General features: G+C 35.2%; 1 protein-coding gene across 1 annotated transcript in view; it reads left to right on the forward strand.

The window, feature by feature from the left end:
• Acadl (acyl-CoA dehydrogenase long chain) overlaps positions 1-27046 on the forward strand; it is a 32657-nt gene extending 5611 nt beyond the window's left edge. Inside the window, exons 3-11 of the mRNA XM_004851115.4 lie at positions 953-1090; positions 2870-3034; positions 7058-7124; positions 10111-10275; positions 10872-10973; positions 12582-12695; positions 20052-20179; positions 22254-22340; positions 26365-27046. Coding sequence (XP_004851172.1) covers positions 953-1090; positions 2870-3034; positions 7058-7124; positions 10111-10275; positions 10872-10973; positions 12582-12695; positions 20052-20179; positions 22254-22340; positions 26365-26458 — 1060 coding nt within the window. The 3' untranslated portion in view covers positions 26459-27046. The remainder of the gene's footprint in view (positions 1-952; positions 1091-2869; positions 3035-7057; positions 7125-10110; positions 10276-10871; positions 10974-12581; positions 12696-20051; positions 20180-22253; positions 22341-26364) is intronic.
• Positions 27047-27487: the final 441 nt, after the last annotated feature.

The following is a 27487-nucleotide window of genomic DNA, read 5'->3' on the forward strand; positions in this document are numbered from 1 at the left end:
GCTTGCCAGGCAGGCATGGCATCCCTGAGCTACATCCCTGGCCCTTCACTGTTTTTAAGTTTTGTTTCAGAAATATTGTTTCTGAAAAATACTTTTTCAGAAAAATTGTTGAAAGAGACTGAAGTAAATAATTGATGTGAAAACATTTTGAGTCAATACTAAAAATATTTCCAAAGCTATGTTAGGCAATAATTATGTACATCAAAATACCCAGGATAATCGAAACCTTTCTTCTAACATTTCTTGTATCTGTATCTACCTTCAGCCAGTATCTTCAACTACCATGCATCTTACTGACTTGATCTACTCCTTTAAAAAACAACAATTTTTAGATTCTTTCACTGTTTCTGCCATCTACTCCTCCTTGCACTGTTTTCATTTTTAAAGGAAAAAGCTGGGGCTAGATAGAGATATGGCTCAGGTGGGCACATGGCTTAACTAGCATGCTTAAAGGTGCCGGGTTTGGTCCTAGTGCAAAGGATGAGAAACACAGACTTTTCAGAAATTGAAGGTGTGCCTGCACTCCTGTTGCTCCTCTTGAGTGGAGTGAGGTTGCTTGCTCTTGTCAGCTTTGATAAGCTTTTCCTGTTCAGCATTTTAAGAAAATATGCAGAGGAAAATTTTCTTTACAAGTTGATCAAATTCCCTTTACTGTGACAAAACTAATCTTGTACCCTAAGAGCACCAACTGAGTGAAACTACACCTGTGAATATCTGTGGGTATGATTTCTAGGTCTGATAAATAGGAAAGAGGCAGAAAGTGGCAAATAGAAGTAGGGAAGAGAAAAAGAAATAATGGAAGACAGATACAAATAGAAGGATATGGCATTGTCAACAGTTAACCTTAAGTTAAGGATGCATTCCTGCACAAAATCATTCACAAATTCAGAGTGTGGCCATTTAAATAATTTGAAAGAAATTTGTTTGATTTTAAAATATTTGTTATTTGCAGATGGGAGAAAGCTGGAGAAGTGAGTAGGGAGCTTTGGGAAAAAGCTGGAAAACAGGGACTGCTTGGTGTCAACATTGCAGAACGTCATGGTGGGATTGGTGGTGACTTGTACTCAGCAGCTGTTGTTTGGGAGGAGCAGTAAGTATGGAGGCATTGAAGCTCGGTCTGGAGTTCACTTTTCTGAAATGATAATTAAAATGCTTTCTAAATGTCCTGGGATGATTGAAAATTCAGTATAAAGTGTGAATGATTATACCATTCACATATTCTTGGGCATTTTTTGAATGTGGGAAGAAAAGGAAATCCTCTTTTAAGTTGAAGTAGGAGCTGTTTAAAATCAAGGAGAGAAGGGCTGGGGATTTAGCTCAGCGGTTCCGGCACAAGTGCTAGGTCCTGAGTTCGATCCCCAGTACCAAATAAATAAATAAATAAATAAATAAATAAGGAGAGAGCCTCATTTTCGGTAAGCTTACATGGTATTTCCTTCTTAAAAACATATTTGAAAGGGAATAGCAGAATGGAAAAATATTTCCACCAAACATACTAAAGTTTAATATATAAGAACAAATAAAGATAACAGTCAAAAATGGGCCAAAGTTTTGGAGTAACATTTTATGTAAAAAGAAATGCAATTAGTTTTTTTCAGTGAAAAAAGTACTTCCTTACTGTTTACCAAATATAAATTAAATTGACTTGTAGATGTCATTTTGTATATCTACAAAATTGGTGAAAGTTATAAATCCTAATACCCAGTGTTGACAGGGGTGTAGTGTTGTAGTGAAAGTGGCGTTTTCATACATTTTGGTGGTATTGCAGATTAGAAAAATAAATATTTTGTATTAAAAAGGTGAATATATAGATATATGAAAAATGACAATGTTACTGCTCTTTTTTTTTTTTTTTGGTACCAGGGATCAAACTCGAGTTCTTGTGCTTGTGCAGCAGGTAGCGAAACCACTGAGCTAAATCCCCAGCCCTACTGCTCTTTGATATACAATGTCATTTTAGGAAGTTTATCCTAAGAAGGCAATTGAATAAGAAAAATAAAAGCTATGTTCAGAAATCATTGTCATGTTAAATTGTACTCCCTCAAATTTTGAAGCAATCTAAATATCCAGCAGTGGGGGAATAAATAAATTAGGGGCACAAACAATTTGGAATATTTTGTGGCTATTTAAGATTATAATTGTAAAAATCTATGTAAGAAATAGAATTTTATTATGTTACAATTTAAGAAGAAAACAGCAAGGTACAAAATTTATAACCTGACCATATTAGAACACAGTGGTACCTCAGTTCATGAACTTAATTTATTCTATGATTTTGGAAAAGATGGCCGTGTTTGTGTGGGAAAGATGGCTGTGATTGTGTTTGTTGCTTGATGCAGAGTTTGCAAACAAAAACAAAATTTTGCCAAATGATTCTGTTTGTGAACCAAATTGTTTGCAGAGTTCAAGAACCAAGGTATTAATGTATATCCGAAAGTAGTTTGCCATAAATAAAAATAGTTGGTGTTTTAGGGTAATACAATTCTAGGGGCTCAGCATTTTATCTCTTAATTCATTAAATATGTATTTGCTAAGGTGTTAGAGCATTCCTGTTATGTTAGAACAGGCAATTAAAAGATTAGTAAAAGCAGAGAGAAAACACTGAGAATGTCACAGGTTTATGAGGAGGTAGGTTATTACCCAGTATGATAAATCGTTAATGGTTTGTTGTTATATTAGTCATTTTGATTAAAAATTAAAGAAACAGGGGCTGGGGATTTAGCTCAGTGGTTTCACTGCCTGCCTGCCCCGCAAGTGCAAGGACCTGAGTTCAATCCCCGGTACCAAAAAAAAAAAAAAAAATTAAAGAAACTAAAATATACCACAATAAGTATCTTATATTTTAAATTGTCTTCCTTTTTTCTTTAAGATCCTACGTAAATTGTTCAGGTCCAGGTTTTAGTCTTCATTCAGATATTGTCATGCCTTATATTGCAAACTATGGCTCAGAAGAACAGATTAAGCACTTCATCCCCCAGATGACTGCAGGCAAATGTATTGGTGCCATAGCAATGACAGAGCCTGGGGCTGGGAGGTAAGTCAAGATTCAGTTGGTTTTTCTTTTTTTTTTTTTTTTGGTATGGCGGATCAAACTCCGGTCCTTGTGCTTGTGAGGCAGGCAGCGCAGGCACCTGAGCCACTGAGCTAAATCCCTGGCCCTAAGATTCAGTTGGTTTTAACTCTTGGAAGCAGAACTGTAATAGCAAACATTTTCTTTCTTTCTTTTTTTTTTTTTTTTCTCGGAGCTGGCCGCTATTTATTGGGCTCATAGGGAGGATCAGATGTCTCAGAGGGCTGCAGTGATTCTAAGTTCACGAGGATCTTAGGTCTATGAGGAGCTTCTGTTGTTTAGGATAGAGAGATCAGCGTCACAGGGCCACAGAGGCCTCAGACAGCCCTAATCCTAACATTACATAGAATGGTTCCCAACAGCCAGTGTAGGGAACAGGGGAAGGGGATGTTACCAGAACCTCTGCCTTAAGTCCTAGTCTCCTGCAAGCCACGGCAGCACACGGCGAATTACAGGAAAGGTAGACAAATGAGAAGAAGCTGAGCTTTGGGTCTGATCAGTGCTGCTCTGGGCAGCAAAGACAAGAAACCCTAGCTTGCAGCACCTTTCATTTAGTACATCAGGAGAAACAAATGTAACAAATGAATATGTAGATTTCAGTACTTCACATTGGGATAAACAAGGTATAACAGACTGGGAGAGGGGGGTTCGGCACAAATCTCAGAATAATGCAGATGAAGATTTGGTTCCTCCCAGGAACTACACAGATGAAGATTTGGTTCTTCCCAGGGTGTCTCCCGCAGGTGTGGTCTTCTCTTGGAGCATTACAGCATCACCAGATCATTGAGATCTCAGTTGTGACCTGAGGCCAAAATGGAATTATGTCTTGGAATGTTATAGCTGGCCTGTAGGCAGGAGAACTAGGCCTACTCAAATGATTTTTCCCTGGAATTATGTAGCATTGCTCCCAACATATCTCCCTTTCTTTTTGTTTTATGTGAAGGTGTCTTTAGGAAAAGTAAGCGCACCCAACAATAGCTTGAGCCTATATATAGTGAGGATCTATAGTGTTTGACTGGCTTGGCTATCTATAATAAGCATAATTTCTATTAATTGGGGCTGTAAAAGGATGAAAAATCAAATAATTTTTTTAAACAATGTCAGCTAAAAAAACTTAAAACTTTTGTTGAACTCAAATAGCTATTGTCTTTAGTTGTACTTCTCTACTCGACGTTCAAGACCAAGTTACAGTGAGACGAATATTAAATAAAGTCAATCTCTTGCTGTCTAACAAGGTCAATTAAGTCTCCACAGGCACTGTCTTGGAACCATGCATAGAGCCTCTTAGCTCCTCTGTCAGTGTCAGCTATCAGGATATGTCATGGCCTTGCTTGACCATATTAGCAAACATTTTCTTAGTACACTCAGCTTTCCATATCTATGGGTAAAAAGACACAAAGCATAATCCACAGAAAGAAATCTCCAAGTGATGTCCATGGAAAATAAGGAGCAGTTTTTTAGTTTTCTCCCAATGAAGTCACACTGGATATGCTTAATTCCATCAGCAACAGGTTGTAACAACATGTTGAGATATTATCTACCAGGATATATTTCATTAGCTACTCAGTGCCCAGGATGTTACTGAAGGTTGATCACATAGGCACCTTCTGCCTACCGTATTTCAAAATTGAGAGTCCCAGAAGTAAAGTAGTTGTTCAGCATTAGCCATATTGTTTGCACAAATTGTGTAGAAATAGTAGTCCTCTTTTATCAGTTTTGAGAATGGTGAGAATCTTCCTGAAATCCAAATTCTCAGATGCCAGTCAAGGACAGCTTTATAATCAGGCCTTTCTAAAGATAGCAGTCTCCTGCTTGCTTTATTATCTCTTTTCAATTCACTTGGCATTTTTAGTTATGTAATTCATCAAATGTTTATGGAATTCTTGTTATGTGAAAAGAAATATGTTAGGCAAGGAGCATGTAGTCATATATATGCCATATTCACAGAAAGCTTGAGAGATAAGTAGGAAAGATAAGATCTTTACTGAAATTTAAGGTAAACACTTTTAAGAGAATACAGTAGTTTACTATGGCTTTTGTGACAAATTACCATAAAGTTCATGGCATAAAACAACAAATTTAATTTGAAGGCCATAAAACGACAATCAGTATCATTGAGCCCAAATCAAAGTATCAGTAAGGCCAGACTCCCTCCTGAGGATAAAGAGAAGAATCCATGCCTTGCCTGTTCCATCTTCTGGTGGCTAGAGCATGTTTTGGCTTAGTCCCTCTGTGGCCAGATTACCTTTTCCTTTCCTATATATGGAATCTCCCTCTCCTTTTTTTTTTTTTCCTAAGGACATTTGTGATTATATTTATGACTCATCCAGATAATTCATGGTGTTTTCCCCACTTCAACATCCTTCATAAATTAATCATTTCTGCAAGATCCTTTTTTTAAAGTACTGGGATTTGAACCTAGGGCCTTTGCACTGACTGAACTGTATCAGTTATTTTGAGAAGAATCTAAGGTGCCCAGGATGGGCTCCAACTTCCAATCTTTTTGTCTCATCCTGTCAGAGTACTGGGATCACAGGCATGTACACCATGCCCAGCTTAAGATTCTATTTTCTTGTAAAGTGAGCTTTCCCATTGCCGATACAAAATACTTGACACCCACAACTTAAAGGAACAAGAAGTTTATTTTTGGCTCATAGTCACAGATGTTTCAGTCTGTGTTCAGCTGGATCCAAGGCAGAAACAACATGGCAAGAGAGCATAGAAGGCTGCTCAAGTTGTGGCAATCAGGAAGGACAGAGCAAGGGAAAGAGTGATTTTAAAAACTTCCATGGAGTACAAAAACATAAAGAACACAGGAAGAATCATTAAAATTTCCTAATAAGTGATGGGGACTATTTATGTATGATGCTACTCACTGTAGGCAATTCATGAATATTGAAACCTTAGTGTTCAATGTAGGAAAATGGGTACACCTTGAGACCATAATAGTAAGTGAAATAAATCAGACACACAAGCTTAAATATCACAGTTTTTCTTATGTGAGAAACCCAAAGTATAAATAAAGAGCAAAATAAAAGGTAGATAATAGGAGGGCAGGGGAATGGGGAAAAAAATAACCAAGACATATCATGTAAAGGTATAAATTCCCAATTATGAATGTCATATTGTATACCTAAAATATACCAATAAACTTAATGAAAAAAGATGAATTAATAGGAGTATGAAAAGTATCTTTCTCAAAAGGGAAGAGAATTAAGAAATGGAGGGGGAAGGGAGGGAGAGGAGGGAAAGGGATGAAAAAAGGAATGAAGATGCTTGATGTACATGCACCACCTCCATACAAGGAAAAAAAAACATTATGCACAGCAAACATGGACTAATAAAAAAATTATAGTAAATTCATATGATATTCCATGTAGATAAAAATTATCTTACAGAAAAAAGTAAATATTATTAAGAGATCAAAATCATATGTTTGGTTACAATTTTATAAAAATGTGCGTATGTGTACCTGTAGCAAACATTTTGCAAAGATGTATTTTTAAAATGTTCATTGAGAAAGTTTTTAAAAATTATTTTCTCCTTTGGAATACTCTTTGTATTTTTATATTTTAGTTTAGTAGATTTGTTAGAAAATGACACTTGAGACACAGACTTTTGAATAGCTAATCTTTTGATGAATTAGAGGTAAGGGAAAAAGAAGCAAGGGATATAAAGGAAGGTAAAAACATAATGTGTGATGACATATAACCTTAGTAATATAGTAAGCCTTGGAATGCCATCTTAGTCCAGTTTGGGGAGTCTGTACTCTCTAAAGTCTGGAGAGTTTATACCATTCATTCATGAAAGACCTTTAGAAGATAATGTATCAGACATAATTGCAATTGTGTGAACATTACTAATATTAGGAGTTCTATAATGTATCAAATTTGAATGATAACATGATACATATACTTACATAGCAGTATTTGTGTAATCTGGTTTTTTACCTACTGATAATTTTTTAATCATTTCTTTCCATTACAGTGACTTACAAGGAGTAAGAACAAATGCCAAAAAAGATGGAAGTGATTGGATTCTCAATGGAAGCAAGGTGTGTAAAGAGGGGCTTTCTAGCCCTTCTCTCCGGAGCCATGCAGTGGGTAACAATATCTAAAATATTACTCATTATTGAATCTAATGGACCTAAGGACTCACAGAAATTACTTTCTTAAGTGCTTAGAAATAGGAAGAGACCTACAACTTTTATATGTCATAAGATCTGTAGTACCAGCCTCTATGTTTGATGTTGTGTGCTCCCTCACAAATAATGCAAAGATGATTTTAGCTTCCAGACAGTCCTTTCTTAAACCAGAAAAGGAGAAGGAACTTCCATGTTGCTCAAACACAGGGTAAACAATAGCTGAGTTGTTGATAAAAGATTTGGGGAAAATCTTTCTGATAAATATCAAAGAGTTTCCAAATAGCCTAGGACAGAAAGGTAGCAGATGTTATAATTTGAGAGCCCTTTGGTGTTTTTGAGCATTAACCCACTGATAGACTTGGAGCCCCACCCCCACCCCCAAACATGGTTACAAATGGCCTTTGAATCTATTATCACTGAGGGCTAATGATAATGTCTACCTCAGATCATGTCTCATATATACTTGGTAAATATGTTTTATGAACTGAGTGGTAAGTGAAGAAAAGATGCTTATTTTCTACACTGTTCTAGGGAAGTCTTACTGAAAATGTGTAGCAGGGTCTATTGAAAGATGAGTTTTTCTGTTTGTTTGTTTTGGTTTTTGGTGCCGGGTGTTGAGCTCAGGGCCTCGAGAACACAAAGCATGCACTACCCTACAACTGAACAACAACCCCAGCCTTGTTTTCTTTATTACAAATTCTTTTTATTTCCAATTAGTTTCAGGCTAATATCTTCATGTTTTTAAAGAATATCATGGCACTATCAAATTTCTAGGAGATTCTACATTCTCAATGTCTATACTTATGTTCACAGACTGCACAGAGGCTGTTCAGTTTATGGACTGACATCGGTATGCAGAATAAACTTTGAGAATCTTGATTGTAAACAACATTCCTTAATTTTGTATGACAGAAAAATAATACCTGTATGGTCAAATAAATTTGGAAAATGTGCATAGCTTCTTACTCTGATAGCCTGATGTGTACTGCCATCTCTAAAAGTTGGAAACAATATATTTTATGTTTTAAGAATTTTTTGTAGGCTACCATAAATCACTTATGTTATTTAAATGTACATAAAGAAATATTATTCTAAATTATAAATATAGTAGATGCTGATTCCAATGTATATTCACTTAACAGTTAACTCCTTATATACAAAAAGCTTATTTTGAAAAAAGAGTGGGGTGTTTGGTCAAAAGTGATGGGGCTGGGGACTGTGACTCATGCCTTTAACCTTAGCTACTCCAGAGGCTGAGGCAGGAGGATCACAAGTTCAGGGCCTGTCATTCTCAGCAACTTAACAAGACTATATCGCTAAGTTAAAATGGCTGGAGATGTATCTCAGCCATAGTGTGTTTTCCTACCATTGACAAGGCCCTAGGTTCAGCCCCTATTATTAAAAAAAAAAAATCTGAGGACCAGGGATTTAGCTCAGTGGTGCCTCTCCTGCCTCGCAAGTGCAAGGTCTTGGGTTAGATCCCTGGTACCACAAAAAAAAGTATCTGAGCACAGTCTGCTCAGTTGTGGTCTTCTGTGAGAAACACTCACTAAAGATACCATTGATTATTTCAAAAACTCGATTAGGAATATTAAAAAAATGGAAAGCAAGTGAAAGTAAAGGAATAGGGAAATAAATGTGTATTACATCAGAACTAATGTCCAATCCATAAAATATCAACAACTATGTTATATTATCATAACTATGTATATGTTAACATTAAGTGGAAAAACACCATGCAGAATACAGATGTACAATAATTTCATTTATAAGAATAGAAATAAAAAAGCTGGGTGAGGTGGCACACACCTGTAATCCCAGAACTCGGGAGGCTAAGGCAGGAAGATTTCTGCCAGTTGGAGACCAGCCTGAACTACATAATGAGACCCTGTCTCAAAAAAAAAAAAGAGAGAGATGAGAAAGGAAATTCATAATGATATGATAATGATATTTGTATTTTAGACTCAGAAAGTTATTTTTTCCTTTTTTTAAATAACTATATCTTATCTATATAACATTTACAGTGAGCTGTTGTATTACAGTGAGTGTTGTATTATAAGCATTTAGTTAAAATCCCTAAGGGATAATCCCAGCCCTTTTCAAACTTTCGACTCTCACAATTAGAATGCAAACTGAGAAAGACCACTTACAAAGAGAATTTTCTTATAACTTTCTTAGAAAGGAGATCAGTCATGATGAAAATAGTTTAGAATCCATTAAACTTGTTCTGTAATTACTTCAACAGCAGTGTCTGGAGAAATCACTTGATTTTTCCAGTGCAAGATCAGGGGGTTCAAGTGAATGATTTTTGCCCTATAGACTGCTCTTTCTTTCCAGTCTATTGTTCATTTTATTATCTATAGTTAATACACTTCTGAGACTATAGGTTTTAGAACATACAGATATTAATTCTTGGATGCTTTAAACAAAAACACTTAGCAGAGCCGGGGATTTCACTCAGTGGTTCCACTGCCTGCCTCGCAAGCGCAAGGTCCCGAGTTCGATCCCCAGTACCAAAAAAAACCCCCCCAAAACAAAAAAACACTTAGCAACCCGAGACCATGGGTTTTAGAACATACAGATAATGATTCCTGAATACTTTAGCCAAAAAAACACTTAGCAACTTAACTATGTCATCTACATAAAGTGGTCGGTCTTATCATAGAAAGGTAGAAAAATTGGGAGTCCTGCAAGTTTTTTGAACAAGAAAGTGACATAATGGAGCAACTGCTGAAAAAATATCAATATCAACTCTGCATGTACTTGAATAAGGTACAGAGAGGGATAAATAAAGCATGTCTTGCTTGTTTTAGTCTTCTTAACTATGCTTTCTCCAATCATAACTTGCATGGACCTGAGTATTGCAGAGCATGACAGTGTACTTGGGGTTTTGCAGGTGTTCATCACTAATGGCTGGTTAAGTGATGTTGTGATTGTAGTTGCGGTTACAAATCGTGAAGCTCGGTCACCTGCCCATGGCATTAGCCTTTTTCTGGTGGAAAATGGAATGAAAGGATTTATCAAGGGACGGAAGCTACATAAAATGGGATTAAAAGCCCAGGTAAGCCATAATATAACTCGTATTCAGGTAATAATTGTTACTGTCAAATCAGAGAAAAGACATGTAGAGAATTACAGGTGGCAAAGTCATACCTTCTTCCTGTGCTGAATTCATAGAATAAGGGTTTCAGAAAGATTATTCACAGTCGTGCTACTGTATCTCTTTCTGGTAGTCAGCAAAAGACAAGGATCAGGGTATTTTGAATATCTATTTTAGAAATGGCAAACTTTACAGTATTAAGCTGTCTCTTTTTGAAATGTATTGAAGAAAATTATGAATTAAGAACAGAAAAGATGTTTCTGTGTATTACCAAAAACAAGTTTTGCTGACTGTGTTAGATATTCTTATTCCCTAGAGAACTGGACAGTACGGGAGCTTGAATAACAGTATACTGCAGTGGGAAAGTCCCAAGTTTGGGAATCACATGGACCTAGTTTGACTCCCTGACTTACTATTTACTTTTTGTGTTCACTGACCACTCCAGTGTGGCTTCCAGTTTGTCCCTTTTAAAAAATCTTCAATGGAAATAATAACATGGGGTTATTGGAAAACTTGAATGAACTCATTCTGTTTTACTTAACTGTATGTTCTCTTAGGATACTGCAGAACTATTCTTTGAAGATGTCCGATTGCCAGCTAGTGCCCTACTTGGAGAAGAGAATAAAGGCTTCTATTACCTCATGCAAGAACTTCCACAGGTCAGAAATTAAAGATACCTTTTTTTTTTTTTTTTGGAACCAGGAAATGAACTCGGGACCTTGCACTTGCGAGGCAGTCAGCAGAACCACTGAGCTAAATCCCCGCCCCTACCATTTTTAATAATATAATGGGCTGGAATAGAGTAATACAGGACCATATACAAAGTATGATTGAAAAATACAGTGAATGTTTAAATTCTTAAAAATTTACTACAGTAAAAAGAATATTGCTATTAATCTCCCTCAGTATATCCCCTGCCCCAAGCTTCAAACACGCTTATCCACTCCTTTTGGCCACTTTCTGAAGTATTCTGGAAGTCCTATTTTGTGAGTGTCTTTAGTTGCATTATCAAACCTACCTCGATATCCTGATTTACCTTTCATGATCGTTTTTACTTTGGGGAAGATCCAGAGGGCACATGATGAATAAGATCTGCTGAATGAGCATACAACACAATATTTTAAGGGCCTGCCTTTCTGCTGGGTGACACACAAAAGCAACATTAACCACATTATTTATCCCACCTTGCACACCTTGGAAAGATAAGAAAACGTACTTCCAGAACTGCTTCAAAATGTGGCAAGAACAACAGGATAATTATGTTGGGGGGGGGGTTGAGGGGGAATAATGGCAATGTGTCTTTTATTACTGTAATAATTTTTTAATTCAAACACACACTGTATTTTTTGATTAGCCCTTGTGAATCCATGCATGCTAAACTGAACTCAGGAATATCCAAATAAAACTTATAAAGTGACTGGGAAAAATAGATTTTCTTCAGTTCTGTGATTCCTTCTTGGAATGGTTTCAGCCTAATAACTAGAAGTCAAGAACTGTTAGCTTTTTATAAGGAAGTAACACTGAAAACATCTGGCAATTTTTAAATAACTATAATAATCAAAGGGAAGGCCCAGGGATTTAGCTCAGTGGTATCGCCACCTGCCTCACAAGCAAAGGGTCTCGAGTTCGATCCCCGGTACCAAAAAAAAAAAAAAAATGAAAGGGAAAAAGATGTTAAGTTCAAACTGAAAAATTTTAGTAGTGTAAAAGCTAGCCTTTACATCGGTTTTCGAATATGATTGCCTAGTGATCATTGGACCTCATATGTCAGCATAAGGGGATACATTTACAATGTCCATGGCATAAGCTAAATATGAAATTGGAAAAAGAGCTAGGAACCTAGCATTTAAATAGTATGAAACACTATGAAAATCACTAGCATGATGGATTTGATCTAAGGCTACTTTTGTACTAGTAGATAGAATTTAACCTATATTCTGGAAGATACTTATTTGTACAGACACATTGTTATATAGTACAGAGATCAATAAATAAAAGTGGATTTTCTTTACTAATACATGAATAGAAAAAAGAAACTGTAGAGTACATATAGTAATGACAATCTTTCATAAAAATAAAGAATTTTTTAGAGAATTATTCTTTTAGGTAGGTCAAAATCTCAAATCTTTGTGGAGCATTTTATTATAAAGAGTTAAATTAATCTTTAGGAGTTCATTATAAAGATTGTAGGATTTATTATAATGAAATTGTGTGAAAATCATTTGTGTAATTAGAATAATGTTTAAGACTTAATTTTTGGGTTATAGGAAAGGTTGTTAATTGCTGATTTGGCAGTTTCTGCCTGTGAATTCATGTTTGAAGAAACCAGGAACTATGTTAAGCAAAGAAAAGCTTTTGGGAAAACAGTTGCACACATACAGGTAAGCTTGTTGTTATGGTTTGGTACTAGATGGTCACAGTTTACTCATCTGAAATGGGTCTAGGGTAAATGTAAATTTGGTGTAATTTTGATATGTAGTGTCTATGAATGAGATGCTTAAGGAAAAGAGAATGAAAAATAAGAACAGAGATCCTAGGACAGAGTCCCTTGGAGAATTTCTACAAGATCTGAAGATGGAATAGGAAAGAAAGAGCCTGCAAAGATGACTGAGTTAGAAAGAAGAAAGCAAATCAAAAGAGTGTTGTAAAAGCCAAGAGGAAAGAGGATTTAAAGTAGGAGGGAGTGGGATCAAGTTGTATCTGAAGGAAAAACAGAAAGATCAAAGGACACTCACTGGCCATAATGATTTAGTATTTAGTAAGAGCTGTTAATGCTGATGTGGAGTGACAGGCCAAAGTCTGTGAGAGTTGTCAGTGGAAATAGGATGTAAACATAGTAAAGACAGACAACTTCTGATTTTGGCTACGAATGATAGTTGAGAATAAAGATAATAATGGAGGGGAAGGGAGAGTAGAGGTAGATGTGGGAGTCAAAGGAAATATTGAGAGGTTATTTTTTTTGTTCCTATAGTTGATGGGAATATTGGAGCATACTTTAATACTTAAAGGATTTAGTAGAGGAAAACATTGTGGCTAGAGAGGTGATAATTGCCTTGGTTCTTTGATATGTAGCTCTGTTGGTCACAACTAATGAAAATTTTTTGTCAAAAAGCTTTAATTTCTTTAAATATCAACAGAGAAAGTTGGTTCTTAAAAGAAGGTATCTGAGGAGAGTGAGGAAGGTTTGAAATGCCCTTTTTAGAGTGAGCAACTCAACTAACTAGAGAAACACCAGAAGCCAGCTAGCGCTTTTGGGGACCCCCATAAGATTAGGGATCGTGAGTTTATAGTGTATCTTTTACATTTTGTGTATTAGCATTACTAGTACAAACATAGCCTGTACAAACAGAGAAAGTAAATGGATGGTTGTGTTTATTTTAGGTTGGATTTCCAGGAAGTTTAAGGTATTTGCAAAAGAACTCAGTGTACGGTGATCACAACCACCAGATACAAATTTTGGACCCTCTAGTTTCTCATTAAATGAAGGGATGGTTTATAAGCATTGTAGTCATCAAGTTGGTGAAACATCTCACTAGCCAAAAACCTTGAGTTGGAATTCCACTTTTTATTTATTTATTTATTTATTTATTTATTTATTTGGTACTGGGGATCCAACTCGGGTTCTTGTGCTTGCACGGCAGGCAGCGAAACCGCTGAGCTAAATCCCTGGCCCATGGAATTCCACTTTTAAAATTTCAGTTACAGTGACTTTTGACTGAAAGGTTTCTTGAAGATAAAAACAGAGATAAGGGGGCTGGGGATTTAGCTCAGTGGTTCCGCCACCTGCCTTGTAAGCACAAGGTCCTGAGTTTGATCCCTGGTACCAAAAAAAAAAAAAAAACAGAGATAAAACACCTTGGTAGAGTTTCAAGACCAGCATTATACAAATTATGTTCAAGTGTGGTTTAAATCCTAGCTCAGCTCCTGAAATTTCTGTAGTCCAGGCAAGTTATCTCAGAAATATTTTCCTGTTTGTAAGATTTTTAAAAATTTACTTGGTATGTAAAATTGTATTTCTGAAAAATATCAGAGGCTACCTCATAGGATTGCTGTGGGGATTTGAGGGATAATGGTACAGTGCTTAGAATATTGCCTAGTAAAATAAGCCCAAGGGCCAGGGATTTAACTCAGTGGCACCACACCTGCCTTGAAACCACAAGGTCCTAAGTTCTGAGTTCGATCCCTGTACCAAGAAAAAAAAAGATAAACAGATTTAAAATAGGCCCTCATTACAGTTAGCTCTTATTTTTGCCTTATATAAATCCTTATTCCATTTTTTTCCAATATAAAGGGGACTTTTTATCAGTTTTTTGGTCTTGCTCCTGATGTGGGCCTTCTGTCTTTTTGGAAACTACTTACTACCTGTATCTTCATCAAGTTAATTTTTTTCCATTGTGAAAAAATGTCTTTGCATATATGACAGACCAAAGCAGTTGTTCCAAATGTGTAAAAATGAGGCACATACTCAGTCAAAAATACAGTTTAACAAACAAGCCAGGCATGGTAGAACATGACTATAATCCTAGCACTCTGGAAGGCTGCAGCAGGAGGATCTGAAGTTTCAGCCTAACCTGGGTAACTTAATGACTTACACCATGTCTCAAAATTTAAAATAGGAAAAGGGCTGGGGATATAGCTCAATGTGAAGGCCCTAGGTTTAATCCCAAGTTTGGGAGGAGGGGGAAGGGAAGGGAATGGAGGAGATGGGACAAGACAGGACAGGAGAGGGACAGGGACTTGACTAAACTGGTTTTCTTAAGAACCGGATGATATACTGTATATTTCCTTTCATTTATGAATCGTAGTTGGTGGGTCTCAATGCCTACCCTCTCCCCACTAGGCATCTGGAAATGTCAGAGATGGGGCAGTGGGCAGTAACTAGAAGTGTACCTTGTGTTTAGGGTCCTGGAGGAGAGTGTTGTTAAATACCTTGTAATTCAGAGAAATACTAATACCTGTAGTCACCTGTTGAGAAATATTGACATATATGACTTACTCCTTTTGTTTCACTGAGCACTTATTTATTAGTTGCCTTCTGAGGTTGTATTTAGGGATGATTTGATAGTTACAACTGGGGAAATACACATGGAAGGCTCCTGGGAGTGTGAGGGAAGTTACACCACTGGGTGTCACTCTGCAACTGTCTCATCTGTACCCAAAGTGGCATCATTAATATTTGCCTCTGATATTCAACCACTGCCATTTTCAAATCAAAAATATTATTAAGACATTTTACAGAATAAGGCTATAAGGCTTATTCTGTAAAAAAAAAAGTTCAACCATCTGGACATAATTTCCATCTCTTTGAAAATGTATATTTTCTCTGTTTATAGATTACATGCTACATTGTAGTAAAGATGACTATATTATTCAGGTTGCCGGAATAGCTCAGAAAGCATGTGATTTGCCATATAACCATGAAGGACAGAGGAAATTGATCTATATGTAATATTTTCTCATAAAAGAAAAAGGTTCTTTAAAGATACAGTCATGTACAGCATATTTCTATCAGTGACAGAGTGCATGTGTGACACACTGATGTATCCATCAAAAAATGGTAGCTCAGTGAATTACTAGTGTGTTTGTGGAAATGCTGGTGTAAACAAACCATCAGTCATATAAAAGTATGATTGTGTACATTGCATTATGATTATGTACAGTGCATACTTGGTAATAAATGACTGTACTAATTGTTTATATATTCATTATATTATACTTTGCCATTAGAGTACATTCCTGCTTATTAAAGTTTACTATAAAATAATATGCTATCTTATGCCAATATTAGCATCATAATCTTGTGATTCCCGAGTCTCTTGATTTCAGTAAGTGGTAAAGCAGTTGACCTGTACCATCTGGATTTATGTTAAGTACACTTCATAATCAGCACACAACAGATGAAATTGTCTAAATGGAATATTTCTCAGAATGTACACCTACAATTAAGCAATACATGGTTGTATCTATTTATTGTAGTTTCATAGCAAAAAACAAATAATTTTAATCCTTCTGTTTTTTAAAGCGAGTATCATTTTATTGTTACCTTCCTGCAAAAGCAGTTCACTAAATTTTCAGTAGAGGGCAGTAGCATTTTGTTCCCACAGGTTCATTTTTGAGTAGTACTGTTTTCAAGTAGGAGTATGTACTGAAGTTTCTGAGCTGTTCTTCTAATTTTTGTTTCATTAAATAAGTGTCTTTGAATAAAATGTTCATATTTCAACTTAAGAATATATGTAGAGATGATGTATGATTAATACATGCTTATAGCTCCTATTCTAGAACTGGATGCACTATGTTTCTAGTTATTCAACTGAAAAAGAAGACCTGTGTCAGTCACAATTTACTTAGCTTAACGTCAGTTTATGACTGTGTGGCTACTCAGTTTCTTTTCTCTAAATTCTTAAATTTTGAACATTTTGGGTCTCTCTGACCATTTGGATATATGTCACAAAGTTTCCATTTTTTAATAGAGAGCTATCATACCAAAGTAGCAATTGTTACAGGTTTTTATTTTCTTTATAATGATAATATGGGATATCACATCTCATGATTTTCCCTGGAATAGACCATAAAACATTAAAAATTTTAATAAAATATCATTTATTAACTTCTCTGTACATGCCAGACACTGTGCTAAATGAAATGGGTTTTTTTCCTTCACAACTACAAAAATAATATAATTATCTTCATTTTATAGATAAGGAAGTTGAGACAGAGAAAGTTTAAATAACTTGCTCAGAATTATACAGCTATTCTAATTCCAGAACCTATCTTCTTAACCACACAAGTTTTACTTCCCCGGAAGTTTAAGTGGATGGCCTATTTTTCTTACTGTATTTTCTTTCACTCAACAGGCAGTGAAATAAAAATGAATGTGCTTTGCTAAGTCAAGCTCTTGATTAGTCATTTTCTATATGATACATGTTCTTGATTCTAAGGGCACAGAGAATTAGGGGAAGGGATGGGGGAGTGGCAGAAAACACTTTTCCCTTTTGTTCCTCTAGAAAGAATATCTATTTCTTAACTATAAGATTAGGTAATAAACCTAATGTGTTTTATTTTACATCGTAAGTCATACGACAATACAGCGAATTGTGTTGTTTAAATGACTACTGGGCCAGGTAACCTCTCCCAGGTGCCTTCCAGTTCTGAGTCTAAGATATTTGTTATTCAGAACTCTGAAAGAGACTCTGTCTAGTCTTCTTAGTAACTTAAAGATAACTTTTAAAATGCTAGCTGCAGTATTACCTATTAGCAAATATTAATGACTCTTAAAGTTATTTCTGTAAACATAATGATCATTCACCAAAAATGCCTTGCTAATAATGTGTGGTACAGTTATTAGCTGTCATTCATTAGAGAATGACTTCAGAGAGCATAATGCAGTGTCTACAGTGGAGAGCAAAGGCCAGTTCTGTTTGGCAGCACTCAGCTCAGTCCCAAGAATATGTAAATATTCAATCCCTTTTTCTGCCCAGTAAATTATGTACTCTTGGAGGCATTAGTTTTTTTTTCAGACCTCTGGACCTCTGTGAGTGCACTGAAGCAAGGATTCTAAGTGATTCTGTTCTGCTGTGAAATTTAACTTCAGCTTCTAGAATCTCTCAGCACTCCCATGGGAATAGCTCTTGTATGAGAGAATCAGGCTTCTCTCATACTATGAATAGCTCATAAGTTCTCAAGCGTGGCATCATTTAGGACAAATGTCTTGAGCCTTACAACATTCTTCTTTGTTTTCCAAGTGAAGTATCATTGAACTGAGCCAAGAATGGTTTTAGAACTCAGTTTCAGGGGTTTTCATGGAATATTTCCTCATCTGTTCTCAATTTATAGACATGATTGATTTCCTACTCTTTTCATTTCTTGTTCCATTTGCAGATTTTCTGTGAATAAACTTGAATGTGTGAAGTTGTAGTGGGAAGACTTTGTGCAAATTAAAGGGTAGAGATTAAGGGGAAAGAATGTGAGATGAAGAAAGGCTGGGTGTGGTGGCACACATGTAATCCCAACACTCAGTGGCTAAGCCTGGATGAACTCAAATTCAAGGCAAGAATGGGGTACGTAGCAAGTTTCAGTCTAGCCTGAAAAAAAAAAAAGAGGACATGAAAGTTCTCATGCGGCCCAGCCTGTTCAGAATTAGAGGCCAGCACACATGGGAGATGGAAGGTGTATGGCAGCAGCCTTCCCAAGGCTTGGCTTTGGAATCATTAGATGCCAGTTACGTTTTGTTCTTAGAATGGGATAGGGTAAAACCAAGGAAAAGACAGTTGGTGGTGTTTTTTTTTTTTTGCTCAGCTTTGTAAGTATGTTGATACATCTATATAGAAACTGTCCCTCGCATCTCCTGTTTCTATTTCACATGACACACTGAGGTCTGGCCAGGTCCTGGGTCATTATATTACCATTCAGTTTTCCAGAAATAAACGACACTTTAGTTTTGTGGCTTGAGAATTGTTGTGGCCCATAGTGTAAAAGTAGGCCCAGGATCCTCTAAAAAATCTAACTTCCTGCCCTTCTTTTGAGAACTCAGGCATGGCTTTGGACTTGGCAGTAGTATATAGGTGGAAAGCATTAAATATCTGTGTTTCAATGCACTAAGTTTGTGATCAACTTCCATGTGTGTGGCTGCTGTTAACTTATGTCTTATAAATGCCGCAGCAGAATGGTCAGAACTCTGTTTCTATCTGAATTTCCATAATGAAGACTGAACCAGCTGATCATACCTGGGCCTCAATCTTAAGTAGTCATCTAGACTAGAGTGTACTTTTGGGGGCTTCTCAAAGTAGACCATGCCAGTACTTTTAAGTCCAAGCCAATTTCCTGAAGGAGGTTTAAGTTGGTGCCAAAGAAAACAAAATCTAAACTCAAAGTTCATGATGTAAAAACCAAAAATCAAGAATAAGGTAACTCGGGCCAGGGATTTAGCTCAGTAGTACTGTGCCTGCCTCGCAAGCACAAGGTCCTGAGTTCAATCCCTGGTACCAAAAAAAAGGAATAAAGTAACTTGAAGGGAGAGCAGTCAAGAATAATTGAAGATGTTCTCAATTTCCAGGGGTAGATAGTATATTAACATTGACAGTTCTAGACCATTCAGTTTCATTTGAAGAGTGTTCTACATATTCTTCACAGGGATGAGAGTGTTTGAAGAGGGGTAGAAAAGGTTGTAGTATACTGGTGTTTGACTTCCTGAGTGCTTGATTCTGTTATTAATTTTATAGATAATTCTTGGCATAATAGATATTTTGATGCATTTATGAAAATATGTAGTACTCTTTTATTATTTTACTCCAAGACAAAAAGACGGAATTAGGAAATGTATATAGTTAATTTCATTAATAAGGAATAATTCTTCAAAGATTTGGTCTCCAGAGGAAAATACGTGTGGTCAACAGCTGTACCTAAAGGATTGTACCACGAGATGGTGCTCTTGTGTTAGTCATCTGTTTTTCAAGCAGTTTTCTTTAATTGTCCAAACTTTGGAGTCTAAAACATGTGATGGATTTTGGTATTTATCTGTTTTTGCATCTTTTAGTGCAGGTTTCCTTAACACTTAAATACGTTTGTGTTTTTAATTTAAGATGATTAATTCAACATATACCTTGTTTTGGAAGATAAAGCCAGCAATTCCACGTTTATTTTGCTCTCAATATCTTTTATTATGTAATTTTTGAGATGCTGAATCAAAATATGTACTTTTGCCAAGCTCATTTTATTCTTTCCTCTTCTTTAAACACAAGACTGTGCAGCATAAACTAGCAGAATTAAAAACACACATATGTGTAACCAGAGCTTTTGTGGACAGCTGTCTGCAGCTGCATGAAACGAAACATCTGGACTCTGCCTCTGCTTCCATGGCGAAATATTGGTATGCCTGCTACAGGAATTAAAACATGGGGTGTGCTCAGGCTGCTATGGGATTCTGCCAACTCCAAACTCAGCTTTGGGGGTATAAATGAAAATAGGAGTAAGGATCGACTTTTTTTAAACTGCTGAAAAGTCCCATTAGGCCTATTTATATGTGCTAAAAATTACTCAAGTTAGTATTTAATTCATAACTTGCTATTGAAAATAAAATATTGAGACTGAAATAGGATGACTGATTAGTTCATTCAAGTAACAGTTTAGTTTCAAATTATCTGAAGTGAGTCAGTATAGTGAGACTGAAAGAGAACAGGAAGAGTTAGGAGTCTCGAAATACTATAAGTCACAGTTCTTCCATTAAGTAATTCTAACCAAACTTCATTCTTCCTGGGACAGCTTTTTGCTATCTGAAATGATTAGGTTAGACAGGATTTTTCTTTTCTTTTTTTTTGGTACCGGGGATCGATCTCAGGCCCTTGCACTTGCAAGGTAGGCAGCAGCACCACTGAGCTAAATCCCCAGCCCTAGACAGGATTTTTCTATTTGAAGTGTTTTCCAGATCTAAGAAAAAAATTATTGAATGAGTGACTGTCTAATCAAAAGTCACACGTGCTTTATTAAATGAAAAGAACAAGGTATTCTGTTTAGAAAGACTTTCATTTGAATTAAAGATGATTAACAATGGTGTTAAAGATGAATTAATTGAAAAAAGATCCCTATAAGACTTTTATGTATTTTAAAATGCAAGAACATAGAATTTAAATCAGATTGTGGAAGTGGATTTAGTTTCCTCTTTAAGAAATTCTTACATCTCATTAGGCCAAAAGTAGCCTTGAAAAAAATTCCTGTCATTATTCATTAACTTGGGTTCAGCTTAGGTCATATGTAGAATAGGGGAAATATGCAGAATAGTGCTTTATATAATGATTGCACATAAGAAATATGACAATTTGAAAAGTAACATGAAATTACTAGAAATTAGAACTTTTAGTGGAGATTTTCTATGTTTATAGCAAGTTCTTTGACTAGTGTGAAAAGTATAAAAATTTTAGATATTTTGGAGAAAAAAGTTTGCATAGTTACTAACCTGTTCCTTGAAAACACCAGGTTTATAGACATAGTGTTCTTTAACATAGAAGTAAGGAGAGCAACTAGTTATAGCTCAATAAATATTTCACTAAAATACTTGCCAGATATAGAAAATTACTGAATTCTAAGTTTCATTGCAACCCAGAGATTTGTCTGTTTAGAAACATCACCTGTCCTATGGCTTGAGTTAAAATTACTTTAAATAGAAAAATATGTCTATGGTTACCTTTGCCTTACGTTTTCAAGTATTGAAAAATAGAAAAGGGTTTTGAATGAACTTATATTTTTATCTTAACCTGAATAAAATCCCTACTATTAGAGTTTTTATTATAGTTAAAATTATTACTAAGAGTGGTAGTGGCTCTCATCTCACATGTGAGAAGCCCTGGGTGTGATCCCAGCACTGCAAAGCAAACAGAATTGTGTGATGAGGTCAGAAAAAACTTTTTCTCACGTTCTTTTGTAGTCTTCCTCTGAAGAATAACCCTACATAACTTTTTGATGTTTCCTATATAATGGAATGTACTTTAGTAGGCTACCCTCCTCGGTTTTCACTTTTGCCTTCAGTTTATTTCTGGCAAGTCAGTAACTTAAACATTTTTTTCACCATTTTTGGAATTCAGAATTGTAATCTTTAGGAAGAAAGAAACATCTTTGAAAAATAACATTACAAAGAGAAAAGGAACTAGATGGCAGGGTAAATTAGATCATACAGAGAATCTAAACAAATTACACCTAATTCATTCTTCACTATACCCTTTTCAAGCTGGAAATAGCCAAAACCTAATAGTCTTAAGTTTTTACATTTTGTTTCTAGCCTTAAGAAAAATTCACCCTGAAATAAAAATTAAGGAAGGTATTCTTTTATGTGAAAGTTCTCTTGACATTTATTTTATATGTAATTTTTATCATGTCTTTTTTAGTATGATTATAAGACATCTCATTAATATTTATTTTACACTTTTCTGCTGTTTATTTTGGTCATCCAGGGCATCTGAGCTACAAAACAGTGTAGCATATGATTGTGTACAGCTCCATGGAGGATGGGGATACATGTGGGAATACCCGATTGCAAAGTGAGTATGATGCTTATGTTCTTCTTAAAGATGTAAAAGAAAAATTTTTTTTTACTTTGTACATCAAGTGTAGAGAGAAAGTACAAAAGTTTTGTATTTTTCAGGTGACTGCAGAGTATGTTCAATGCAAATGGAAGCAGCTTTTTTTTTTATCAACTCAGCACTAGAATTGTTATTTTTAAGGAAAGTAAATAGATCAGTATACCAAAAACTTGATGCTTGGCTTGGCTTTGAAGAATACATATCACTTTGTGTCACTATTGTTTTGTTTTTACAGTGCTAGAGATTGAACCCAGGGCCTTGCACATCTAGGTAGTGTGTGCTACCTCTGAGCTACACTCCGAGCAACTTTTTAAAAGCAAACAAACAAAAGTAGCAAAACAGAATAATTAACTTGTATACTAAAAGGATATGATATATCATACCTTAGATATTTGATTATTTTGCTTGGAAAAATAAGTGTTTATTTTTTCCAAATAGAATTTTCATCTCTTCAAATTAAAGGAAATTAAATGCACCTCTTTATTGTATTACAAATGAATACTGTTAGCTTGAAACAACAGCAGTTTGTAAACAGAGAATGACATCTTCCTTACTTCTCCCTGTATTTCCATCGTTTCCTCTTTCCTTCTTCATTTGGTCTTCTGTCTCAGTCTTCTCATGACAGATTTCATCATCACCTTAGAAAATATATTTTTGGGCCGGGGATTTAGCTGAGTGGTTCTACCGGTTGCTTTGCAAGCGCAAGGACCCGAGTTCGATCCCTGGTACCAAAATATATATATAGATATAGATATATCTATATATCTATATCTATCTATCTATCTATATTTTTCCTCTTTCCCTTTTTCTGTTTTTGGCATTACAGGGGATTAAACCCTGGGCCTTTGCACTGAGCTACATCCTCAGCCCTTCTTAAATTTTTTATTTTGGGATAGGGTCTTGCTAAAATCACCAAGTTGCCCAGGCTAGACTTGAACTTGACATCCTTCTGCCTCCACCTCCCAGAATGCTGACATTACAAGCATGCACCACCACACCTGCTTTTATCTTTCATCACAGTATTTTCAGTTTATAAAATTTTGCAGAGGAAGCTTTGGATATATATTTAGAAATGTCCATCTTAATTCTGAATTTGAGGATAAGAATGCTATGGGCTTCTAAAAACTTCTGCTAATTTTTATCTGAATATAGGCTATTTAAATAAAAAATTATCAAATTTGTATTCAAACTGCCTAATGCTTTTGAAAATATCAGTTTTACAAGTATAATTTAAAAACTGTGATATGCTTATAATCCTTACAAAGGAAGATGAACATTTTATTGGAGTCTCAAGAACAGAAGCTGTAACATAGATATAATTTGCTAATTTTCTCTGGTCACTGGCAACTCAGAAAGCTTTCATTTACTAGATATCATTTATAAACCTTTGTAAAAGCTCAGCAATAACCAGGGTTGTTACTTTCTTTAAGAATGTAGTCATGAAATACCTGAATGATTCCTTTTTGTTTTTTTAATCAATCCTTGGAGTTGAGCTTTGGTTTGTCCTTTCAGAACTACTTTGAATAGACCTTAAGGCAGATTTTTTGTGTGTGTGGTACTGGAGATCGAACCTACACCCCCAGTCCTTTTTTATTTTTTTATTTTGAGACATGTTCTCAATAAGTCACTAAGTTGCCCAGTTTGGGCTTGAACTTGTGATGCTTCTACCATAGCCTCCCAGAGTGCTGGGATTGCAGGCTTGTGCTGCCACACCCAGCTAGCAGATACTTTTAATCTTTGTATAGTCATGAAATAAATATTGAGTGAGCTAGCACAAACTTAATCGTCACTGGAATGTTTCCTGTACATTTTCTGTACATATGTTTTATTCAGAGAATTCATCCATAATATTCATAATATTCACTGTGTTTAGAAAGTAACATAGAAGTAGAGTTTATATTTTTTTGCTTAACTGTTTTAACTGCAGCCAGGAATGTAGTGGAATGGAGTGGTTTCATGTTTGTGTACTTCAGTTCAGGTTCCAAGAAAGACACACCAGATGCAGAGGAGTCAGCCATCTGAATCGTTTCAGATTAGCATGGTATAAACTGGTCTGTTTTCTCAGAGTTCTTGCCTTCATATCAGTAGCAACAAAGACTTTATGACTTATTTCAAATTCCTGTTTTCAGTTTGAAAGACTTGTATTTACCGTAGGGAATAATAATTATCTTCTTGGCACCCTTGTTAGTTCAAAGATTGTACAACTCTTTAGACTATTTCTCTCCACAAAGGCAAAGGGATTCTTAATGTTACCTAAAATCAAATAAGCTGATTAGACACATAAGGTAATATGTGGATGTAGAGTGCAGACTTTGATTTAAGGGAAGAAAATCCATCTATTTGTGCTTCTTCCATCCCCCAGATTAAGCTGCATTGCTTGTTAATACATATATAATTTATTGCTGAGTCTTGGTTTCACAGGTGAAAGAGGTTTTTGTTCCCCCATATCTGTTTTTTCTTTAATAAACCCAGCATGTGGGTTTATTTGTCTTATTCGTTGGAGTGAGACTGTGAGTAATGAAGCTAAATCATGGACATTTGAAGACTTCTCTGTCTGCTAGGAAAGGCAGCCTGAGATGAAGAGCTTCATTGCAGTGTAGTTAAACATTTCTTCTGCTGCTATTCTCTGTTAATTTTAGTTGATGACCAAATTTAATTAGTAACCTATGAAAGGTCCACTGATCTCTGTCATTACATACCCCATTGGAACTTCTTTATTGTGAGAAAAAAGTGCCCTGCCCTGTCTAAAATTGTCTAAGAGCATTGGAATTGCTGAAGTAGGCTAAAATGCCAGGAAGGTTCTCAAAGTGCAAGTGCCTGCTTTTGAGGAAAACAACAAAATCCATCCAGAAAAGAGTATTGTATAAAAACCATAAATGTCTAGATTTAAAAACTTCCATCAGAAAATACTAAGGTTCTAAATTTCTTTTGTAATACACTGAATCATATCAATAAATATTTACTGAGTGCCCATTTCTGTTTGCAAGGTACCTTGATGAATATGAAGAAGCCTAAATTCAGAGTTGTCTTGATAATTAGATAATTAGCAAAAGATTTTAATTGAGAAAAAAATGCCTTAGATTTTGTCTACTAGAAAATTTTAAAGCTTAATTAGCCCCAAATGCCCAGTCATTGAAGAATTGTGCCATAATAAAAATACTTTCAAAGAGCTATATTCTCATTGCAATCTGTGACCAATAAATGGTATCGTAACCATTAATTAGTAGATCCTCTGAATCTAGGTTCTTCTACATGCAAAATGTTCATAATCTTTATCCTCCTAATCCCAGAGCTAAGAGGTGAAATAGAGATGAGAAAAAATAAAATAGCTGTACAGTGGCATGGTACCCATTGTGGCTGTTAAAAATGAGCTGACAGCATGGCTGTCTGTATGAGGGTGGCAGTGGACTCCGACTTAGTATGTTAATCCCGTAAGTCACCAGAGTGGCTGTTAATCATTTCCAAAGAGTAATTTACTTTTATCTTCATGGAAGTAGTATTTTGTAAAGCATCAGTTTATACTCCTGGTGGTGGTAGTCATGATGTAAACTAAAAGAATAACAGAAAATAACTAATTTCTCTAGTTTTTCTTTTCCTTTAAAACCAGTATATTTCAACTTCCTGAGAAAATACTAAAAGACAGCAAAAAATTAAGATTTCCATGCATTTCAAAAATTGAAACATACTTTTCAGAATGCTTTTATAGGTGCTAGATTTTATAAAATTAAATCAATATAAATTATATTTTGAATTTGTAATCTCTAAGCAAACTAAAAAAAAGCTATATAAATTATCAATGCCTTAATAAATTTTTAAGTATATCAACCTAAGATGAATGTTATACTGGGAAAATAAGTTACAAAGAATTTTAATTGCTTGAATTTCATTAAATGTATACTTTAAAAGTTACCTGGTAAAATGAACTCTTAAATTTCTAATATCTTCTATTTATATAAATTCAATTATCTTCTAATTTATCTAGAGCTTATGTGGATGCCCGAGTTCAGCCAATCTATGGTGGTACCAATGAAATAATGAAGGAACTGATTGCAAGATCTATCGTCCGTGACCAGTAGGCATCTGCCCACATCCTGGAATCCTATTACAGCTAATCAGGTTTTAAATCTACTGAAGACAAAGCCTAAACTGGAAAAGGAGGAGCATGGCAAGTGCTTTTTATGTGCTCTGTCCTATAGAGAAAGAAATCAAATACAGATTAACACAGAGGAAGAGAAATTTTTGAATCCAAAATATAAAATTTTCTCATAAAAAGTTTAATTTTTTTATGTAGAAGTCAAAGATTTTTTTTTAACCCTAGAAGCCTTAATATTTCATTTATCTCTAAAATTCTGAAAAGTATTAATTATATAAATCCTTAGAATTGAAGCAGAACTAATTTTATATTGTCATACTATAAAAACATTAATAACATTGACCATGCACTTGTAAAGGGGAAAATAAATAGAATTTAGAATTTAAAGACACTCAGCTATGTATGTTTTGCTCCAAATTCCCTAGAACACTGGTAATACCATGCTGCACCAACCCCCTATTTTTATGTAATGAATGGAACCTATTCCTCAAACAAAACATCACATTGTACCCTATCAACATGCAGTTATTATATATCAATTAAAAATAAAACTTCTTTAAAAAAAAAAAAAGCCTGTATGGAATGTCTCTGTGAAATACTGATGAGTGAAGAGCTGCTCCAGTTGAAAAAGGAATCCTTTCTACCTTGCCTTGAAATTCCCAAGACTCACCTTTGCCTAACCCCAATCAGAATTCATGTGCTGTTCTTAAGTACTGACACCTGGGCTTTTAATCAATTTTCATTCCACTTTATAGGAGAAAACATCCCTCATCCTTCAATTTCAAAATACTGGTGAGTATCAAAGTAGTAGCTTTCATTTTGTAACAGTATAATTTATTAGTTTAACAAATATTTTGTACTTTCTATAAAAAAGACTATTTAAAAATGTGATGGCAAACAAAAATTGTAAGACCCTTACTAATAATAACTGAATAAACGAGTAGTAATAAGGTAAGAAAGAAATAAGAATTTTGAATCATATATTAATTACAGTAGGAGAAAGTAAGCATTT

This window comes from Heterocephalus glaber, unplaced genomic scaffold (genome assembly GCF_053883595.1).
Source record: "Heterocephalus glaber isolate CG9 unplaced genomic scaffold, H.glaber_assembly_v1.0 deba00000621, whole genome shotgun sequence".
NCBI lineage: Eukaryota > Metazoa > Chordata > Mammalia > Rodentia > Bathyergidae > Heterocephalus > Heterocephalus glaber.